The following is a 20,754-nucleotide window of genomic DNA, read 5'->3' on the forward strand; positions in this document are numbered from 1 at the left end:
GGCTACACAGGCAAAATGTACGACAAGAGTACATACAAATAAACAGACATGTACAATTATTCTTATATTTACACAACAAAGTTTCAACAGTGTTGCCAACACTTATGTATAATTATACAAAGACACAAACAATCCACATATACCTGCTATTTCATCTTTAACCCCTTCACTGCCCACCCCGTATGTAATACGTGGTCATTTTCAGTTTGTCGTACGCCCATAATCATACGTGGGATTTGTGTCAACAACATTTCAGGACATTTCTGAAAACTAAATGGGAGGTAACCACTGTCCTACAACTTGTAGGGGTTCTAAACACAGTTCTTTCCCATAGACCGTTCGGATAAGTTGCTAAAGTTGCTACCAGGTGTTGAAAATGCTGTTATACTGTGGCAGTGAAGGGGTTAAAGTAACTTGACCACCACATTCAAAACAACAACTCAACAAAAAATTGGCAGAATTTAGCTGTTTGACTATGCCTATGACAGAGAGAACAAACAATAACAACAACTCCCAAATTTGACCTGAACATTTCATCATTTTGTGTCTGTTACCTGTCAGAAGATAATTTATACCTCAACAACTGATGAGACAGAAAACTGAAAGCAGGCATTTTTCTGCAATGTTGGAATTAGAACATTCTGATTTTAGAACTTTTCTGAACTAATAAGGCAATTTCTACAGCATAACAATGTAAGTTTCTTGTAGAAAAGTTGCAACATCTTTCTTTCTTTCTTTATTTGGTGTTTAACGTAGTTTTCAACCACGAAGGTTATATCGCGACGGGGAAAAGGGGGGAGATGGGATAGAGCCACTTGTTAATTGTTTCTTGTTCACAAAAGCACTAATAAAAAAATTGCTCCAGGGGCTTGCAACGTAGTACAATATATTACTTTACTGGGAGAATGCAAGTTTCCAGTACAAAGGACTTAACATTTCTTACATACTGCTTGACTAAAATCGCAGTCGTCTCCCTTTTCATGATCTACAAGTACACGTGGCCAGGAATCTGTCAAGGTGTCGAAATGCAAAATTCCTGTACATTTATTTCAAAATTATAACTGAAAAACTAACAAACTGATTTTCCTCCCAAAAATAAAAACACCTACAATGGATAAATAAATGAATAGACATTTAAATCAATAAATATTTACTACATGTAGTAACTGTGTTAGCAACTGCGCTCTGTTTAAAATTATCTTTCCCTGGCTCCTTAACCATGGAGCAACAACTTGGTGTGAATCAACTACGTTTAATTTCATGGATACTTAAAACAAAGACTTTGACTGGGAAAACAATATTTCAACTTTAAAAAAAATCAAATGCAAAGGAATGAGACTAAAGTTTACGTAGAGACAGAAAATAAATCACTTTTCACATTTCATCTAAACACCTTTCATTCTCTCATTTTCTGTATCTCTCTCTCTCTCTGTCTGTCTGTCTGTCTGTCTTTCCCCATCTCCCTCTCTCTCCCATTGTTTCCCTCCCTCTTCTATATTTGGGTAATATTCAGCAGCCGAACAATCATTGTTTCTTTTTGCAATAACAAACATTTTCATTGCAAAAACATCAGTTATCTCAAAGCTGAAGGCAGTTTCAAACCACGATTTTTTTTAAAAAGTGTCTGCAACCCTGTTGTGACTCGGACACTTGACCAAGGTCAACCAAACGCACATGTCTGAAAAGTAATACAGTCTAAATAGGATGCGGTGTCTATGTTGTTATTATCGTTCTCTGTGAAAAGTTCAATATCAAGTGTTTTTTCCACCTTTCGTTTTACCTAGCTGCGGGTTTTTGCAATGCACAATAAGGTTGAATCAGACATGGGATTCTGGAATCTCCATAGGTACTGAAATTACCAAAAGTGAGCAAAAGCAGTGTGTTGTATCTATTTTTGTGTGATGATATTGACCAGCAAAAACACAAAAATTCTTCAGCTGGGACTGTGAAATTTACAATTTTACTTAAAAGTCTAAGATATGAACACTGACCATAACATAGCGTCAGAACAGTTTGAGTTGAGTCAAAAATAACAGGAATACAGCAAATTCACAAAAGCAAATGGGGAAAGCGAGGACAAACCCTGTTGTTTTCAGCAGTAAACATGTCACTCTTTCGACATGCTTCAAACATCCGCTCTCAAGGACGGCATTCAATCAATGATCTCATTCCAAACAGCATACATTTCTTTTAACCAAACCTATTCAATCAATTTTCCCATTCCAAACAGCATACATTTCTTTGAACCAAACCTATTCAATCAATTTTCCCATTGCAAACAGCATACATTTCTTTGAACCAAACCTATTCAATGAATTTTCCCATTCCAAACAGCATACATTTCTTTGAACCAAACCTATTCAATGAATTTTTCCATTCCAAACAGCATACATTTCTTTTAACCAAACCTATTCAATCAATTTTCCCATTCCAAACAGCATACATTTCTTTGAACCAAACCTATTCAATCAATTTTCCCATTGCAAACAGCATACATTTCTTTGAACCAAACCTATTCAATGAATTTTCCCATTCCAAACAGCATACATTTCTTTGAACTAAACCTATTCAATGAATTTTTCCATTCCAAACAGCATACATTTCTTTTAACCAAACCTATTCAATCAATTTTTCCATTCCAAACAGCATACATTTCTTTGAACTAAACCTATTCAATGAATTTTTCCATTCCAAACAGCATACATTTCTTTTAACCAAACCTATTCAATCAATTTTTCCATTCCAAACAGCATACATTTCTTTGAACCAAACCTGTGAGCTAAGTTTGGCAGTTTTGGGCTGACTAAGAAGCCTTTGTTTCCAGCTCTGCACGGCAATACACATACATTCTACACAGACCAGACTGAAAAGTTCTGCAAACGAATTACTCAGATCTCAAGAGATGAGGTACAAAAAAGGCCATTCTACTGATAAATCATTAAGTAAATGTGTCATGTTAAGAGTCAGTGACGGGCGCAGTAGCCTAGTGGATAAGACATCGGCCCCTTAATCAGAAGGTTGTGAGTTTAAATCCCGGCCGTGGCCGCCTGGTGGGTTAAGGGTGGAGATTTTTCCTATCTCCCAGGTCAACTTATGTGCAGACCTGCAAGTGCCTTATCCCCCTTCGTGTGTGTATGCAAGCACAAGACCAAGTGCGCGCGGAAAAGATCCTGTAACCCATGTCAGAGTTTAGAAACACAAAAATACCCAGCATGCTTCCCCCAAAAGCGGCGTATGGCTGCCTGAATGGTGGGGTAAAAACGGTCGTACACGTAAAAACCAACTAATCTTCCCTAGCTGTGACCAGCAAGTCAACCATTCCCTGGACACTTAACCAACCAGAATGACTGATCATTTGAAAGTTGAATGTGTCTGCAAACAATGACCTACTCCTGGCCTCAATCCCCTACCCTGAAGAAACCATGACTGACTTAACATGTCATGGTGAGGGTATGCTAGTTAAACGTCAAATCATGTATATGTCGTGCCTAGATCCTGAAAGTGCCTAAGTTCTTGAATTAGGTAGTTTCTTGCCTAATTCGTGAAATAGGCAACGGCTGTGCCTAACCTGTGAAATCAATGTTGAATTTTGCCTAATTTGTGAAATTTTATGATTTAGGCTGCCTATTGCGTAAATTAGGCAGCCTAAGTCGTGAAATTAGGCAAAGTTTTGATTTAGGCACGACTGCTGTACAATTTAGGCAAAAGTGTCTACAGAATAGGCAAAATCCTTGCCTAATGTGTCAAATCAATTCTGAGGTCTAACTGTTTTACAAATTAGTCAGTCTGTTTGAACCCAAAATCATCCGCGTGCGTGCGCGCCTCTCACTGCGTTGCGGGTGACAACATATCAAATTTGTGAACACTACTAACTACTTGTGAACAGTACTAACTGTGATACAAGTGAGATTATAATCACACTGGAGCATTTCAGATAAACTTTCTCAGTCACTACTTCACACCAGCACCTGACTGTCAGTGTTAGCCAAATCCAGCCATGGAAACTAATTAAAAGATCACAATTTCGTATTCGTTTTGAGGAGCATCTTGGAAATGGAGGCTACACAAAATTCTGTTTACCGGACCAGGAAACATACCAAACCATCATTAACCTGTTAAGTGGTACAGTTTCTGAAAAACACAGAAGTCTGTATTACCTGCGAAAAAAGTTCGAGATTCTGGAAGTGGGAGAATTACAGAAAGTCATCAAGGTAAGCCTTAAATACTATTTCACAAACGCTCTCTCTCTCTCTCTCTCTCTCTCTCTCTCTCTCTCTCTCCTCTCTTTCTCTCTCGCTCTCTCCTCTCTTTCTCGCTCGCTCGCTCTCTCTCTCTTTTTCTCTCTCTCTCTCTCTCTGTCTCTCTCTGTCTCTGTGTCACTGACCTCATGATTCTTATGTGAGTAGTAGTAGAAAAAGATGCATAGAAATTATACATAATTAGTTTCATCAATTGCCGTTTGTAATCCATGAAAAAAATAAATCAAAAACGTTATCAATATTATATTTCACAAAGTATGCAAATTAGTTCTAATTTATGCAAAACTTTTTTTTTTAAATCTCAGAAATGTGCATTTATTTTCTGGGTCATGCTCGTGGCACTTCGGGGGATTGGGGGGTTGGGGGGAGGTGACGATCAATAACTTCAAGTGTAGCTCTAGAAGAACTCGGTCCACAGAATTCAACTGAAAATGATGCAGAGGTGGAAGGTGCAGTTGGAGGGGCCGCCACTTCAAGTACAGCTCTAGAAGATCATGCAAGCATCTTGACGCAGTGCAGACAAGATGCACGTGAAGGACAAGAAAAAAGCCGTGCTGAAATGCTGCGAACAACAAGAGCCAAGCTGGTTCCACTGCTGCAAAACGACGGCGTGCTGGTTCCAGTCAGCGAGTTTGATCGTGGGCGCCTTGATTGCAGAAACGTGCCTGGGGTGTTCCTGAAGGTTCACAACGACCTGTACCACGTTGGCACCAAGCATGGCATCATAAACACTATGCTCTCCCGCAATTTAATTATCGAGGCCGATTTCCAAATTGTCACTGCTGACCAAGTGAAGGACACTGTCCTACCAATGAGAAGCATCGCTCAGCTTCATTCAAGGCATGGAGGACAAGGGTTCAAAAAATGTTCTTGCAATGGGAAGTGCGATACAGCCAGATGCACTTGCAAGAAAGCAAGAAATCACTGCCGTAGTCACTGCCACCCAAACAATTCATCTTGCAAGAACAAGAGCAAGTAAGCTCCGAAAATCGAGTTGAACTGGAACGTCGTGGGTTTACCTTTTTTGACACCAGTCCAAACTGGGATAATGTTTACCTTTTGTAAACTTTAAATGTTTGTAAATGAGGTAGAGGGGTATTTTTGTTTTGATTTTGTAAACACTGGCTAACACTGACAGTCAGGTGCTGGTGTGAAGTAGTGACTGAGAAAGTTTATCTGAAATGCTCCAGTGTGATTATTATCTCACTTGTATCACAGTTAGTACTGTTCACAAGTAGTTAGTAGTGTTCACAAACTTGATATGTTGTCACCCGCAACGCAGTGAGAGGCGCGCACGCACGCGGATGATTTTGGGTTCAAACAGACTGACTAATTTGTAAAACAGTTAGACCTTAGAATTGATTTGACACATTAGGCAAGGATTTTGCCTATTCTGTAGACATTTTTGCCTAAATTGTATAGCAGTCGTGCCTAAATCAAAACTTTGCCTAATTTCACGACTTAGGCTGCCTAATTTACGCAATAGGCAGCCTAAATCATAAAATTTCACAAATTAGGCAAAATTCAACATTGATTTCACAGGTTAGGCACAGCCGTTGCCTATTTCACGAATTAGGCAAGAAACTACCTAATTCAAGAACTTAGGCACTTTCAGGATCTAGGCACGACATATACAAAGCATGTAACGCGACACAAGACCTCCGTTGAACTTCCTCCATTTTCATACAGCTGTCCTCTCAAAAATCATAACCAAGAGAGATAGAGCCCTAACGACAACAGAGGTAGAGCCCTAACGACAAGAGAGGTAGAGCCCTAACGACAACAGGTGGTAAAGGGGAGTAAGCGCTCTCAAAACAGGAACAATAAGTAAGGATCATGATAAACCAGTCTCCTGGCACCTGAGAGAGTAAGAAGCATTGAAAGCAACAAGCCTGCCGAACGCTGGAGAAGAAGAAGAAAGCAACAAGCCTGCCCAACGCTGGAGAAGAAGCATTGAAAGCAACAAGCCTGCCCAACGCTGGAGAAGCATTGAAAGCAACAAGCCTGCCCAACGCTGGAGAAGCATTGAAAGCAACAAGCCTGCCCAACGCTGGAGAAGCATTGAAAGCAACAAGCCTGCCCAACGCTGGAGAAGCATTGAAAGCAACAAGCCTGCCCAACGCTGGAGAAGCATTGAAAGCAACAAGCCTGCCCAACGCTGGAGAAGCATTGAAAGCAACAAGCCTGCCCAACGCTGGAGAAGCATTGAAAGCAACAAGCCTGCCCAACGCTGGAGAAGCATTGAAAGCAACAAGCCTGCCCAACGCTGGAGAAGCATTGAAAGCAACAAGCCTGCCCAACGCTGGAGAAGCATTGAAAGCAACAAGCCTGCCCAACGCTGGAGAAGCATTGAAAGCAACAAGCCTGCCCAACGCTGGAGAAGCATTGAAAGCAACAAGCCTGCCCAACGCTGGAGAAGCATTGAAAGCAACAAGCCTGCCCAACGCTGGAGAAGCATTGAAAGCAACAAGCCTGCCCAACGCTGGAGAAGCATTGAAAGCAACAAGCCTGCCCAACGCTGGAGAAGCATTGAAAGCAACAAGCCTGCCCAACGCTGGAGAAGCATTGAAAGCAACAAGCCTGCCCAACGCTGGAGAAGCATTGAAAGCAACAAGCCTGCCCAACGCTGGAGAAGCATTGAAAGCAACAAGCCTGCCCAACGCTGGAGAAGCATTGAAAGCAACAAGCCTGCCCAACGCTGGAGAAGCATTGAAAGCAACAAGCCTGCCCAACGCTGGAGAAGAAGAAGAAAGCAACATTTCCTCTAAGCCCCTCAAAAGCCTTACACCATCCTTTTCCACTGATTGTTGCTGTCAGCTGTGTTGATAATTAAAACCACTAAAAGCAGCGATATAAAAACGAACAATATCTGGGAATGAAATGCCTCGCTCAGCAACTGAGCGAGAGACTGACATAATCAAACACAATACTTCAGGTTTCTTTTTCACTTGATTTCTCTTTGGCTTGGCACAGAAAAGCTCAGTGTATTTGCATTGACTATCCCTGCTAATCTTGTTCATTTTAGCAGTCCAACAATGACAATACCAGAAACACTTGTCTTCAAGTTCACGTGGTGAACAGCATTACGTGATCGCAAACCTTTCATCAATTGTTTGTTTTAAGAATGCCAAACATTCCTAAATCTCATTTTAAATACAAGTACTATGCACATAGCTATAAAGAACAGATTTTTTTAACACAATAACTTAAAACTATCACATTACATGTCTACTGTTTAATTTTCTAATATAAATATTATTCAACATACACCAGACAGAATTGATTTTGTTGAAATACAGAAAAAAACTTGTACTGTACCGTTTCCTTCCCTACATTTCATGTTGATGCAAGTTGTCCGCTTTATTCACATTGACATACACAATTACTTATATACAATCAGATGAACTCACGAAGAACTGACTGAAAGTTCGTATTTTCTTTTACTTACAGAGTTATTTTTATTGCTGACTTTGGAAATCATCAGCAACTTCCCCACTTCCCCCTCCCCAAAGAAAAGAAAATCACAGGGTAAACCACACACTTCAGTCAGAATTTGTTTCATCATGCAGCTCCTTTTAAAAGCACAAATGTTCATGGATGACATCGCACAACCAAGTATTCACCAGAAAAAATCACACATACATTCTTTCATAAAGTAGCACGCATATTCTCTCTCTGTCTGCAAATACTTTATCTCTCTCTTTCTCTCTCTCCCACATACAATCACACTCTCTCTCTCCCAAACAATCACACTCTCTCCCCATCACGTACACTCTCTCCCACACGCACAAAGGGGCAGCACCACATACACACTGGCTGACATCTATCTTTCGCAGACGGAAATGGTGACGTTGATTCCCAGGTTGCCGTGGTCGGCAAAAAGCTGGGCGATGTTCGTGTCGAAGACGAGACAGTCACTGGACATGATTGCCGACTGGATGCCGTCGTGTATGCTGCGAGGTGCCGCCTCCCACGTCAGCCGTCGCCTGTGTCCGTTCAGCTCCAGTCTGAAAACAACAACAGTTAAAACAAAAATGAAAACGTAATAACAGGCGCGTATACCCGGATGTCACGTGATATCCCGGATTATATTAACTCTCAGCTATTTCCGAAATCCGAGGTATTTCAGACAGTAATCTTTTTTTAAATAATGGGTCGATCGCTCTAACCCCCCGGGGCTAGGCTATTGTAAGGTATGGTACAGTATGTGCAATTAAACAGCAGTTGTATGTCTTATGAATTTCGTAAACGACCAATGGGTTTTGCAATGTCTCATTGATATCGATGTGTAGATTTGGGACTAAATCACAACAAATAAAATGATATTTTCAGCAAGATAAGCTGTTAAGCTTCTGTGAAGAACTCAATTTAGACTCACAAGTTGATAAGGAGGTAGGTGGTACAGTAATAGATTTTTATATGGGGTACAGTAATAGATTCTTGTGGGTGGTACAGTAATACATTTTTGTAGGTGGTACAGTAATAGAATTTTATATGGGGTACAGTAATAGATTTTGTTGGTGGTACAGTAATACATTTTTGTAGGTGGTACAGTAATACATTTTGTTGGTGGTAAGGTAAATGATTTTTGTATGTGGTACAGTAATAGATGTTTGTTGCTGGTACAGTAATATATCTTTTTGCAGGTGGGTACAGTAACAGACTTGTGTAGGTGGAAAAGTAATATATTTTGTTTGTGGTACAGTAATTGATTTTTGTAGATGGAAAAGTAATAGATTTTTGTAGATGGTATAAGATGTATCTGCACAACAAAGGGGCATGTAACAGTTACCTGTAGATAAAATTCTCTGCCTGCTTGCGCGTGCCGATGAGCTGAACGATGGCATAGAACATTTGCAGGCCGTCGATCTTTTCCTGTTTTTCTAGCACCAGCATAAAGTTGTGACCAAAACACGACTGCATCATCACCCAGTCAACCGCACCGGGCAAGTTGATGTCCGTCGCTAGGAACACAATGTCTTCACCTGAAGGAAAGAAATCATTAACAGTGAGAGTGTGCCGCGCATGTTAGAGGGACAGTGGCTTCAAGGTCAATGCATTGCTGCATCATTCAAAAATAACTCAAAAAGAAGAAAGTTCAAACCGTATGACATTTGAATTCACCAGACATTTTGGACCATGAGGTTTCCTTGTACCTGAGTGCACCTTACAGTTGGTTGTGACTACTTGGTGATTAAATTAATCTCTCTTGCTTTGCTTACCCGCACTGCTTCTTACCATACCAATCATCCTTTATATCACACATGCAATACACAGCTAAAGTCGAAGATCTTAAATTTAGTGTACCCAGACCTGTTTACCCTAAACCCGAGGCAAGAGTATTTTCCAAAAAAGTTGAGTGTATTTTTCAAAAAGTTGGTGTACTTTGCAAGCAAAGCTATACTGATGGGCTAGGGAAAATGTACGCGTGGGTGCAAACGTGTTTGTGTAAGAATAGCATGTCTTGTGAACACCTTCAGAATTTAACTCCTTCCAATACAACAGGGATAAAACAATTTTATTTACCTGTCAGTTTATAGCATTATAACCAGTGTCTTCCAAACAGATTGATAATGAAAAGATGAAGATCGTGAAATAACATCTGCGGTTGACATTGCTTCAGCGCGGACTAAAGCCTTTTCTTCTGGCAGGATTTGCTTTGCGAGAATGAACTTCATAATTCCTTGGCAGCTTTCAGCGGATTTCTTTGCAGCAATCTTGTCTAGGTGAGTTTTGGAACTGCAGTGTCGTTCGATGTCATATTTCCCAGCATGGGCAACGGAAAAATCTGATTTACAATACTTGCAGTGTGCATGACTTTTTCCCATAGTAGACTCCACAATTCCTGGCTCTTTCTTATATTTCTCCAAGAAAACCTGCTGCTTCTGCTGTTTAGACTTGGTACAGTCATCCGAAACGGGCACATTTTTCCGCTTCATTTTGCCACGATTGTCCAGACGATCGCACGTGCCAACAACTGAACAAGGTTTCCACAGCTGAAGACTCGCTGTCATGGTTATCTCCCTTCGACCGAAACCGGTATCAGTTGTACCATTCCGTAATCAGCACACCAACACCGGAAAACGTATTCTAGACTTTTTCTTATGCGTATTTTGTGCGTGTGTCGCGTATTTGCGTACCGATAGTAATTTGGCGTACAAAATACGCCCAAATCGTACTGGTAAACAGGTCTGGTGTACCTTATACTTAGTAGCGCCTTCTTTACTGACTAATTCTCTTTGTTTTATTCCAATGTTGAGAAGTGCGTCCTATAATCGGTAGTGCCTTGCTATTGGGAAATGATGGTATGCATGATCAAAACAGAGCCCTATCACCCTCACCCCTCCAAACCCATAGCAATTTGTCATCTCAAACAAAACACACACTACACTTTTATAATAATAATAATAATGACAGCTTATATAGTGCGAACCACAGTAAACTATGTTCTCTGCGCTTTACATATTAACTATGAATAAAATCATAATTAGTTTTAATAACATTATGAATGTATGACATGGTATTTGACCCACCTTGCAATGTAGTGATACTTTTGTGTGACTGCATCAGGTGGGGCATGACCTGCTCCAGTGACCCCTGCCATTTGCATGATGCGCCAGGACAGGGACACGTGTACGGCCTGCGGAGAAAAACATTGCTCACATCAATAACTGTCTATTTCTGTAATCATGGAAATCCTGAAATACAAAATACTCTCCTCTTGTGTAAAGACACCATAAAGTATGAAATAGAGAGAACAAAATGCACCATAACAAAGGAGCAGTAAGAAGTTATAACTAAACAGGAACAAAATGTAGTTTCCTGTTTCTACACTTTCCTGTTTCTACTTCTGGCAAATAAAACTAAAGCAAAGACATTTCAAAGGTAAAACATTTCTTCCCTGCAAGGTATCACTGGGAAAAAACCCTTAATATTCATAACTTCATGGCTTAACATTCATTAACAACAGCCTCTTACAGGCGTTAATTAATCCATATAGTGACGGGCGCAGTGGCGTGGTGGTAAGACATCGGCCTCCTAATAGGGAGGTCGTGAGTTCGAATCCCGGTCGCTGCAGCCTGGTGGGTTAATAATAGTGGAGATTTTTCCGATCTCCCAGGTCAACTTATGTGCGGACCTGCTAGTGCCTTAACCCCCTTCGTGTGTAAACGCAAGCACAAGAGCAAGTGCGCACGAAAAAGATCCTGTAATCCATGTCAGAGTTCGGTGGGTTATAGAAACACGAAAATACCCAGCATGCCTCCCCCGAAATCAGCGTATGCTGCTGGAATGGCGGGGTAAAAACGGTCATACACGTAAAACTCCACTTGTGCTAAAAACATGAGTGAATGTGGGAGTCTAAGCCCATGCACAGGGACTGGGTGGCCGAGTGGTAACGCACTTGCGCTCGGAAGCGAGAGGTTGCGTGTTCAGGCCTGGGTCAGGCCGCAATTTTCTCCCCCCTTTCCTAACCTAGGTGGTGGGTTCAAGTGCTAGTCTTTCGGATGAGACGAAAAACCGAGGTCCCTTCGTGTACACTACATTGGGGTGTGCACGTTAAAGATCCCACGATTGACAAAAGGGTCTTTCCTGGCAAAACTGTATAGGCATAGATAAAAATGTCCATCAAATACCCGTGGGACTTGGAATTAAGTAAAAAAAATTCGATCTCACACGGCATTAAGTCTCAGGAAACATGAATACACGCATGCAGGAAAAAAAAAAAATATGGGTAGCGCCGTACTGTATGGCAGCTCGCTTTCCCCGGGGAGAAAGCAGCCCAAATTTCCATGAGGGTAACCTCACTGGACTATAAATCTTATCCAATCCAATCCAATCCAAAGAAGAAGAAGAAGAAACCATATAGTAAGAACTCTGACCTGAATTCACACGTTTCTTCGTGTTCCCCCTTGTCTGTGTGTAAGAGTGTTTGAAGACAGCCATTGTTGGAATATCTGCATGGAAACATCACTGTTGCCGCAACCTTTTCCATTGCCAAGTTGCGGATGTTGCCTGAAAAGAAGACACAAAAGACTAAGAGAGTGTGTTTAATATTATATGAAAAGGTTTACTTTTAACTTCCCATGACAGTTTCTTGTGTTCGTTAGGTAAAAATTAGTGCCCACATTTTTTGATGAGTGAATTCAGCAGATGGACATGGGTCTCGATTTGTTTAAATAATAAATTACTTCAGAGAAACATTCTGACCCTACTAAAGAAGCAGCCAGGGCGTAGATTTTGTATGTTTCTATGTGGAAGAATGAGCTAACCCCTTTTCCAGATTTGTGATGATTTACAAGATGTTTTACATGGGAAAGGAACCATGTGGAAGAATGATCTAACCCCTTTTACAGATGTGTGATGATTTACAAGATGTTTTACATGGGAAAGGAACCATGTGGAAGAATGAGCTAACCCCTTTTACAGATGTGTGATGATTTACAAGATGTTTTACATGGGAAAGGAACCATGTGGAAGAATGATCTAACCCCTTTTACAGATGTGTGATGATTTACAAGATGTTTTACATGGGAAAGGAACCATGTGGAAGAACGATCCAACCCCTTTTACAGATGTGTGATGATTTACAAGATGTTTTACATGGGAAAGGAACCATGTGGAAGAACGATCCAACCCCTTTTACAGATGTGTGATGATTTACAAGATGTTTTACATGGGAAAGGAACCATGTGGAAGAACGATCCAACCCCTTTTACAGATGTGTGATGATTTACAAGATGTTTTACATGGGAAAGGAACCATGTGGAAGAATGATCTAACCCCTTTTACAGATGTGTGATGATTTACAAGATGTTTTACATGGGAAAGGAACCATGTGGAAGAATGATCTAACCCCTTTTACAGATTTGTGATGATTTACAAGATGTTTTACATGGGAAAGGAACCATGTGGAAGAACGATCCAACCCCTTTTACAGATGTGTGATGATTTACAAGATGTTTTACATGGGAAAGGAACCACGTGGAAGAACGATCCAACCCCTTTTACAGATGTGTGATGATTTACAAGATGTTTTACATGGGAAAGGAACCACGTGGAAGAACGATCTAACCCCTTTTACAGATGTGTGATGATTTACAAGATGTTTTACTTGGGAAAGAAACCATGTGGAAGAATGATCTAACCCCTTTTACAGATGTGTGATGATTTACAAGATGTTTTACATGGGAAAGGAACCATGTGGAAGAATGATCTAACCCCTTTTACAGATGTGTGATGATTTACAAGATGTTTTACATGGGAAAGGAACCATGTGGAAGAATGATCTAACCCCTTTTACAGATGTGTGATGATTTACAAGATGTTTTACATGGGAAAGGAACCATGTGGAAGAATGATCTAACCCCTTTTACAGATGTGTGATGATTTACAAGATGTTTTACATGGGAAAGGAACCATGTGGAAGAATGATCTAACCCCTTTTACAGATGTGTGATGATTTACAAGATGTTTTACATGGGAAAGGAACCATGTGGAAGAACGATCCAACCCCTTTTACAGATGTGTGATGATTTACAAGATGTTTTACATGGGAAAGGAACCATGTGGAAGAATGATCTAACCCCTTTTACAGATGTGTGATGATTTACAAGATGTTTTACATGGGAAAGGAACCATGTGGAAGAATGATCTAACCCCTTTTACAGATGTGTGATGATTTACAAGATGTTTTACATGGGAAAGGAACCATGTGGAAGAATGATCTAACCCCTTTTACAGATGTGTGATGATTTACAAGATGTTTTACATGGGAAAGGAACCAACAGTACAGTGGAACCCCCATTTTAAGACCATCAAAAATCTCAGAAAATCAGGTCTTAAACTGAAGGTAAATTTACAGAGGCTATGAACAGAGCATCTGAGAAAGGAGGGTCTTAAAAAGGAGGATGTCTTAATTTGGGGGGTCTTAAAAAGGGGTTCCACTGTATCTTTAAAGTCATCGAGTTAACAAAGATGGGAACACACGATCATGTCTATTGTCAGCGCTCATCTGTTCTGCAATGGCACTATCTCAGCTAGACAATTGTGCTACAGGGGAACCCCCTTTTTAAGACTCTTCGATTTAAGACCCTTTGATTTAACTCACTCTTTTTTAAGACTCTGTTGTTTAAGATTTTCTCTTCATCACCCTTGTATATTTACCTCCATTTTAAGACTCCCTCCTTTTTAAGACCTGATTTTCTCAGATTGTTGGAGGTCTTAAAAGGGGGGTTCCACTGTATACAGTACCGAAGTGACTTACCCAGAGGTCCTCTGCACGTGGGGCAGGTGGCCAGTTTCTGTCGACACGACTGACACACAATATGGCCGCTCTGACACTGCATGATGGGTGGCAAGGCATAGTCGAAGCACACCGGACATTCAAAGTAGCTCGCCAGATCCGAGTTGTTGGCTGCCGGCCCTGGAAATGAAGAGAAGCCATTTTAAATTGATAGACTGCAAACAGTGCTCAAATGGAATTCTTGTTCTCCACAAGACAAAATGAAAGAAATGAAACTGAAATTTCACCAAACAATATATATAACACACCAAGTACATGAAAACAGCCAACAACAAACAGTACAAGCCAGGTAGAAATGTTGCTGAACTGATCTCAGTATGAGTGTATCTTTTCAATTCCATATCATATTTTTCTTTTTGTTCTGAAAAGACAATAACAGCGCTGAAAGTCCACGAAATGGGGCGCTAGCCTTTGGCTAGTACTTCTCATAATTTACTAGCCAGAGAGCAATTTTTACGGAAACATTGTTCCGTTAATATTAGTGTAACCGAGTGTCGGAACACAACAATCACCTTTGGAGGCAAAGCCCAGTCAAACAGGATTGAGAATTTTAGAGCCAATTTCTTAGCCCTATAAAAACTGTTATGGGTACACAAAGGTTTCTATGAACATACAAGGAGACCGCAGCAGCCAGACCCCATAACAAACAAACTCTACAATGCACAGGTGTCAGCGACGTATTAAAAATGTCAAGCTATAAATAGCTCGCGCAACAAAACGGCCGACAACTGCAGAGCCTGCTGTGAAGGATGACGCAGTAGTCTCCCTGTTACATTAGTATTAGATTAGTCAGAAGACCTCCTAGAGTTAGTCTTACATATGTAACAAAATATCGGACAGTCAGGAGTCAGAACAATGCATCAGATCAAAAAGGTATACATCAGTGACTGAAGACAGAGGCCCGAGAACAACACTGCTTCAGCAGTTTCACCACAGACTACTCACAGTTTGGTGATGGGAGGTCCTGAGCGGGGAGAGTGGGTCCACTGGTGCCAGGGACCCCCGGCACCACCCCCCTTGTCTTTACGTTGTTGGCAGGTTGTCGACTCATTGTGGAGGACGCCGATATTACCTGATCAACAAAACATTGGCTTAAAGTTAAAGATAGCATGGCAAACTTAAAAAAAGAAGGGCAAAGCCCATACGACTCACATGCTTGACCTTGACATGACCCTGACAAGGTCAAATAACTAACCCTAGCAATGACATCATACACTAAGAACTGCTTTACACATTTTCCTACCAAAATACATGTGACCTTGACCCAAGGTCAAGGTCATCCAAGGTCATGCAACACAAAGCTGTTAATTCAAGACATAGGAAGTACAATGGTGCTTATTGGCTCTTTCTACCATGAGATATGGTCACTTTTAGTGGTTCACTACCTTATTTTGGTCACATTTCATAAGGGTCAAAGTGACCTTGACCTTGATCATATGTGACCAAATGTGTCTCATGATGAAAGCATAACATGTGCCCCACATAATTTTTAAGTTTGAAACAGTTATCTTCCATAGTTCAGGGTCAAGGTCACTTCAAAATATGTATACAATCCAACTTTGAAGAGCTCCTGTGACCTTGACCTTGAAGCAAGGTAAACCACACTGGTATCAAAAGATGGGGCTTACTTTGCCCTATATATCATATATAGGTGAGGTATTGAATCTCAAAAACTTCAGAGAAAATGGGAAAAATGTGAAAAATAGCTGTTTTTTAGGCAACATTTATGGCCCCTGCGACCTTGACCTTGAAGCAAGGTCAAGATGCTATGTATGTTTTTTGGGGCCTTGTCATCATACACCATCTTGCCAAATTTGGTACTGATAGACTGAATAGTGTCCAAGAAATATCTAACGTTAAAGTTTTCGGACGGCCGGACGTCCAGCCGGCCGGCCGGATGACTCGGGTGAGTACATAGACTCACTTTTGCTTCGCATGTGAGTCAAAAAGAAGAAAAAAAAGAAGAGGAAAAAAGTTAAAGATAGTACACTGAAGGCGCCATTTGGGAAAGGTTTCTGATGATTTGGACCTTAAAAAGTTCAAGGGACATTCGCTGCAATGATTTGCTCAAAACTGCTCCAAAACTATGCCAAATAATTAAATGAATTTTTATCAGGGAGCGGTTTGCTTTGCCCAGCTCGCCGGAGGCAGATTCCTTTCGTCATAATATTGTATTTAATATTTAGTCCCCACAGATACCCATTCGTCAAAGGATATTAAAACCGTTGGATTCAGAAAGTCAAGTCTAGCAACACATGCATATCCCATGCTATACAACGCTTCGCATAATGTAAACAAACACACAGTCCGTTGGAGAATTTGACCAAACACAGCATTCAATTTTGGAAAATAAAATGCTAAAACACTAATTCTAAGAGTAAGACCTTCCTCAAGTGTGTTGTCATCTATTCAACACCCAAAACGAACTCTGTAGCTCTCGGCTCAATTTCAAATCTGTATCTCTAGGAATAGCGCATATAATACTCAGGGGCAAAAGGTAGGATGAAAATTATGACTGGCGCAAAAAGGGGTTACAATGAGAATTATAATCTGGGATTCCCACTCAAAACACAGCCGTTTTCAATTTGAGTAAAGCAAACTTTTATTTTAAGCTATTCCTGGTGTTTGGTCATATAATTACAACCCCCAACCTTGGGGCGAGACAGTTTTCTTGTTAAAGTACAATGTAGGCATTATCACTTTTCAATTTCAGTTTTAAATAAATTCAGAACATCTTCTATCCATGATTTTTGTGTGTATTCAGCTGTTTTCCACAATCAATGGTTGTGTTATAAATTCTCTCTGTGCCTTCCCTTTTTAACTTAACTCATTGTCTCCCAGGTATATTTGATTAAGGGTATTCAGCTGGTATTTCCTTGTTTTCACTACCTATTTTATTCATGTTTTTATTACTTAGTTAGTGGAAGAATCTTTTGTAATGTATGTTTGATGGTGTATGCTTTTAATTAAGCGTTGCTGACTATGAATGTAGATGTAAATGCTTGTATAACTGTGTTTTAATTTTAAATGTGTCAAGCGCAAAGAGCATAATTGTAAAGTTATGATGTTGCGCTATATAAATGCTCATTTATTATTATTATTATTATATATCCGTACCCACTCATATGGCTCGATCTGACCAGGTACAGATATATTCGCTCAGACTATTAGCTTCAGTCGCTTCCAGTAACGTCGATCTAACGCCTGCATTCCAGCGTGTTGATAAACAGTTTTTTTAGCTACTACAATTGTGAGTGACCTGCTGCAGCACAGCTGGTCTCGGCTAAACAAAATTGGTCAACATAGGTGGAGTAGAAAGTGTTAAAGGCACAGTGCAGCTCACAGCCTTCGTTTTGCGTTTTTGTTGCAGCTGAGTGCATTTACAGTTCAAAAATCCTCCTAGGGTAGTAAAACAAACCCAAAACTACCCAACGACGACATCATTCTGTGAAGCTCGACAGTTTCTTGTTCACGCGAGTGCATAAATTAACCTAGTTATTTAGTGGTGTTTGGTCGGAGTTCGATTCAACTGAGTGATTCCGGCCTCCATTTTGTTTTACACAAACTCATGATGACGTCTGACATAGTTTGCTAGTGACGTGTCTTTTTGTGCATGATGTGGTGATCTACCTGATCTAAATTTAGATCCAAAAATAGGCCAAGACCAGCCGGGTCCGAGTACGAAATTAATTCGTAAAAAAATCGCAGTTCTTGACTCTTTGGGTGCAAGTCAATGAAACTTGGTAGTTCTTCTAACGGATAGCTGCCTGAGGTATGACTAAAAGCCCCAGGGGCTCCGTGCACCTGGATTTGACAAGTTCAGTACCTTTAAGGTCTCTCTCCACTTTGCCTCTTCTTTTCCCTTTTTCGCCATCAAACCTTTCTTTCTGTTTTAACTTTCTGTGGTTGTTGTTCTTGCTTTTGAAAACATTTACAGTGGAACCCCCCTTTTTAAAACCATGTTTTTTCAGATTTTCTGTTCATAGCCGATTTTTAGAGGCGTCTTGATTCAAATGTAAAGAATAGTCTGGTGTGGAACTTGTTTTTCTCCACTGGGATTCTGCTTCATTCTTGTTTCATGAAATGTCTGTTGTTATAGTAAAAGACTAAAACAAGTCGCATAATACGAAATTACTACATTTAGTCAAGCTGTGGAACTCACAGAATGAAAATGAACGTAGTCCGCCGCTAGTGCAAAAGGCAGTGAAAGTGACGAGCCTGTTTGGCGCGGTAGCGGTTGCGCTGTGCTTCATAGCACGCTTTACTGTACCTCTCTTCCTTTTAACTTTCTGAGCGTGTTTTTAATCCAAACATATCATATCTATATGTTTTTGGAATCAGGAACCGACAAGGAATAAGATGAAATAGTTTTTAAAACGATTTCGGAAATTTAATTTTGATCATAATTTTTATATTTTTAATTTTCAGAGCTTGTTTTTAATCTAAATATAACATATTTATATGTTTTTGGAATCAGAAAATGATGAAGAATAAGATGAACGTAAAGTTGGATCGTTTTATAAATTTTCAGATTTTTAATGACCAAAGTCATTAACTATTTTTTAAGCCACCAAACTGAAATGCAATACCGAAGTCCGGCCTTCGTCGAAGATTGCTTGGCCAAAATTTCAATCAATTTGATTGAAAAATGAGGGTGTGACAGTGCCGCCTCAACTTTTACAAAAAGCCGGATATGACGTCATCAAAGACATTTATCGAAAAAAACGTCCAGGGATATCATTCCCAGGAACTCTCATGTCAAATTTCATAAAGATCGGTCCAGTAGATTAGTCTGAATCGCTCTACACACACACACAGACAGACAGACACACACACACCACGACCCTCGTCTCGATTCCCCCTCTATGTTAAAACATTTAGTCAAAACTTGACTAAATGTAACAAAAACATGCAAGAAAACACACACGTTATGCCATTTGTCAGTAGTTACACAGTTACAAAGACCTATGAAACAAATCATACACAAGTTTACATTGTGAACAATAATTAAGAGTGTGTGAAATATTTCTTGTTTTCAATCTGGCATCCATTCATCATTTCATACCAGTATTCCAAGCTCTCGCAAACTTCAAGTTCAAACCATAGCATCTTAGGATGCGAGCTGCAATGCAAAACCCGAGGTTTGAAGTGCTCACGACGTTCAAAGCATAACAAAGAGCGTGTATCTCGGATATCTTGCATGAGCTGATCAGATACCGAAAAGATCTCTGTATCTGTATCTGTAACGCCGGCAGAATCCAAACTTTGGCTTAGTACCGGCGGAACTCGAGAGAGCATTAATTAGGGTTCGTACTACCTTCTAATAAGGCAGTACAAAAACTGTCAACTGATGTTTTCTTGACAGTCTCTTCTTCAAGGTTTTTCCAAGTTTTATACAAGGTCTATACAAGTTTTACAACAAAGTCAACGTGGAGTAACTCAGTTAGTAGGTGTCTCACTGTCGGTGTTATAATAGTTATATTTGAATACCAATACCACAATATTACTTCCACTTCCAGACCTAAGATACATTTGTCAGAAGTGGTCACTTTCATATATATACATATCATGTTGCTAATCGCCTGTTTGAAACGTGCTCAACCAATCTGGACTATTGTATACATACATGTATGAGAAGTGTTTGATTTGACAAAAACGTCAGATGACAGATTTCTGATAGTGATAGCGCTAAAAAGCGAAATTGTTGATGTCTGGGCATCACGATCAGTTAAAACCTGGGGTAATGGTTACCAATCGAAATGAACACTTAGCCAGGATACATGACTTTTAATTGAAGGGCTATTTATAAGGACTTCTTCATCAAAGAATGATTGTGGTCAACAAAATTGTTCTGCCAGAGAGATTCTTGACAGGTTTCCTTGCTTTTGTTGGATAGTCAACAATGCAGCACAGCACTACCTTCGACCTCACGAATGTCCGGGTGCCCTACTTATTACTCAACGTTTTGGAAGCAAATATCGACTCGTAGATGGGCTAAGCAGTTTCTAAATCTTTACGGAGATAATGCCTTACCTGGTTTGAGCCTTTTAATTGCTCAAAATAGGTAATGTTCCACTCTCTTTCTTGCAATCCTCAAGACCAGCAAAATTGCGTGCTACGTCATCAAAATGGGTAGTCAAAAAAATACAACCATACCAGGAAGCCCATTTAGTAAAATATAGTGAGATAAAC

At 40.2% G+C, this 20,754-nt stretch overlaps 2 protein-coding genes across 2 annotated transcripts; one reads left to right on the plus strand and one right to left on the minus strand.

Moving 5' to 3' along the window:
- Positions 1 to 814: 814 nt before the first annotated feature.
- On the minus strand, positions 815 to 20,693 carry LOC138971842 (E3 ubiquitin-protein ligase Siah1-like). Its single transcript, XM_070344670.1, has 7 exons — positions 20,596 to 20,693; positions 15,508 to 15,634; positions 14,524 to 14,682; positions 12,140 to 12,272; positions 10,793 to 10,899; positions 9,052 to 9,244; positions 815 to 8,266 (listed from the first exon to the last, which is right to left on the minus strand). The coding sequence occupies exons 2-7, from the start codon at positions 15,611 to 15,613 to the stop codon at positions 8,083 to 8,085; spliced, it is 882 nt and encodes a 293-aa protein (XP_070200771.1). The 5' UTR covers positions 15,614 to 15,634; positions 20,596 to 20,693; the 3' UTR covers positions 815 to 8,082.
- On the plus strand, positions 4,819 to 7,085 carry LOC138970244 (serine-rich adhesin for platelets-like). The gene is made up of 2 exons (XM_070342740.1): positions 4,819 to 4,962; positions 6,168 to 7,085. Exons 1-2 carry the CDS (start codon positions 4,819 to 4,821, stop codon positions 7,083 to 7,085), a joined length of 1,062 nt encoding a protein of 353 aa, XP_070198841.1.
- Positions 20,694 to 20,754: the final 61 nt, after the last annotated feature.

This window comes from Littorina saxatilis, linkage group LG7 (genome assembly GCF_037325665.1).
Source record: "Littorina saxatilis isolate snail1 linkage group LG7, US_GU_Lsax_2.0, whole genome shotgun sequence".
In the NCBI taxonomy this organism is placed as follows: domain Eukaryota; kingdom Metazoa; phylum Mollusca; class Gastropoda; order Littorinimorpha; family Littorinidae; genus Littorina; species Littorina saxatilis.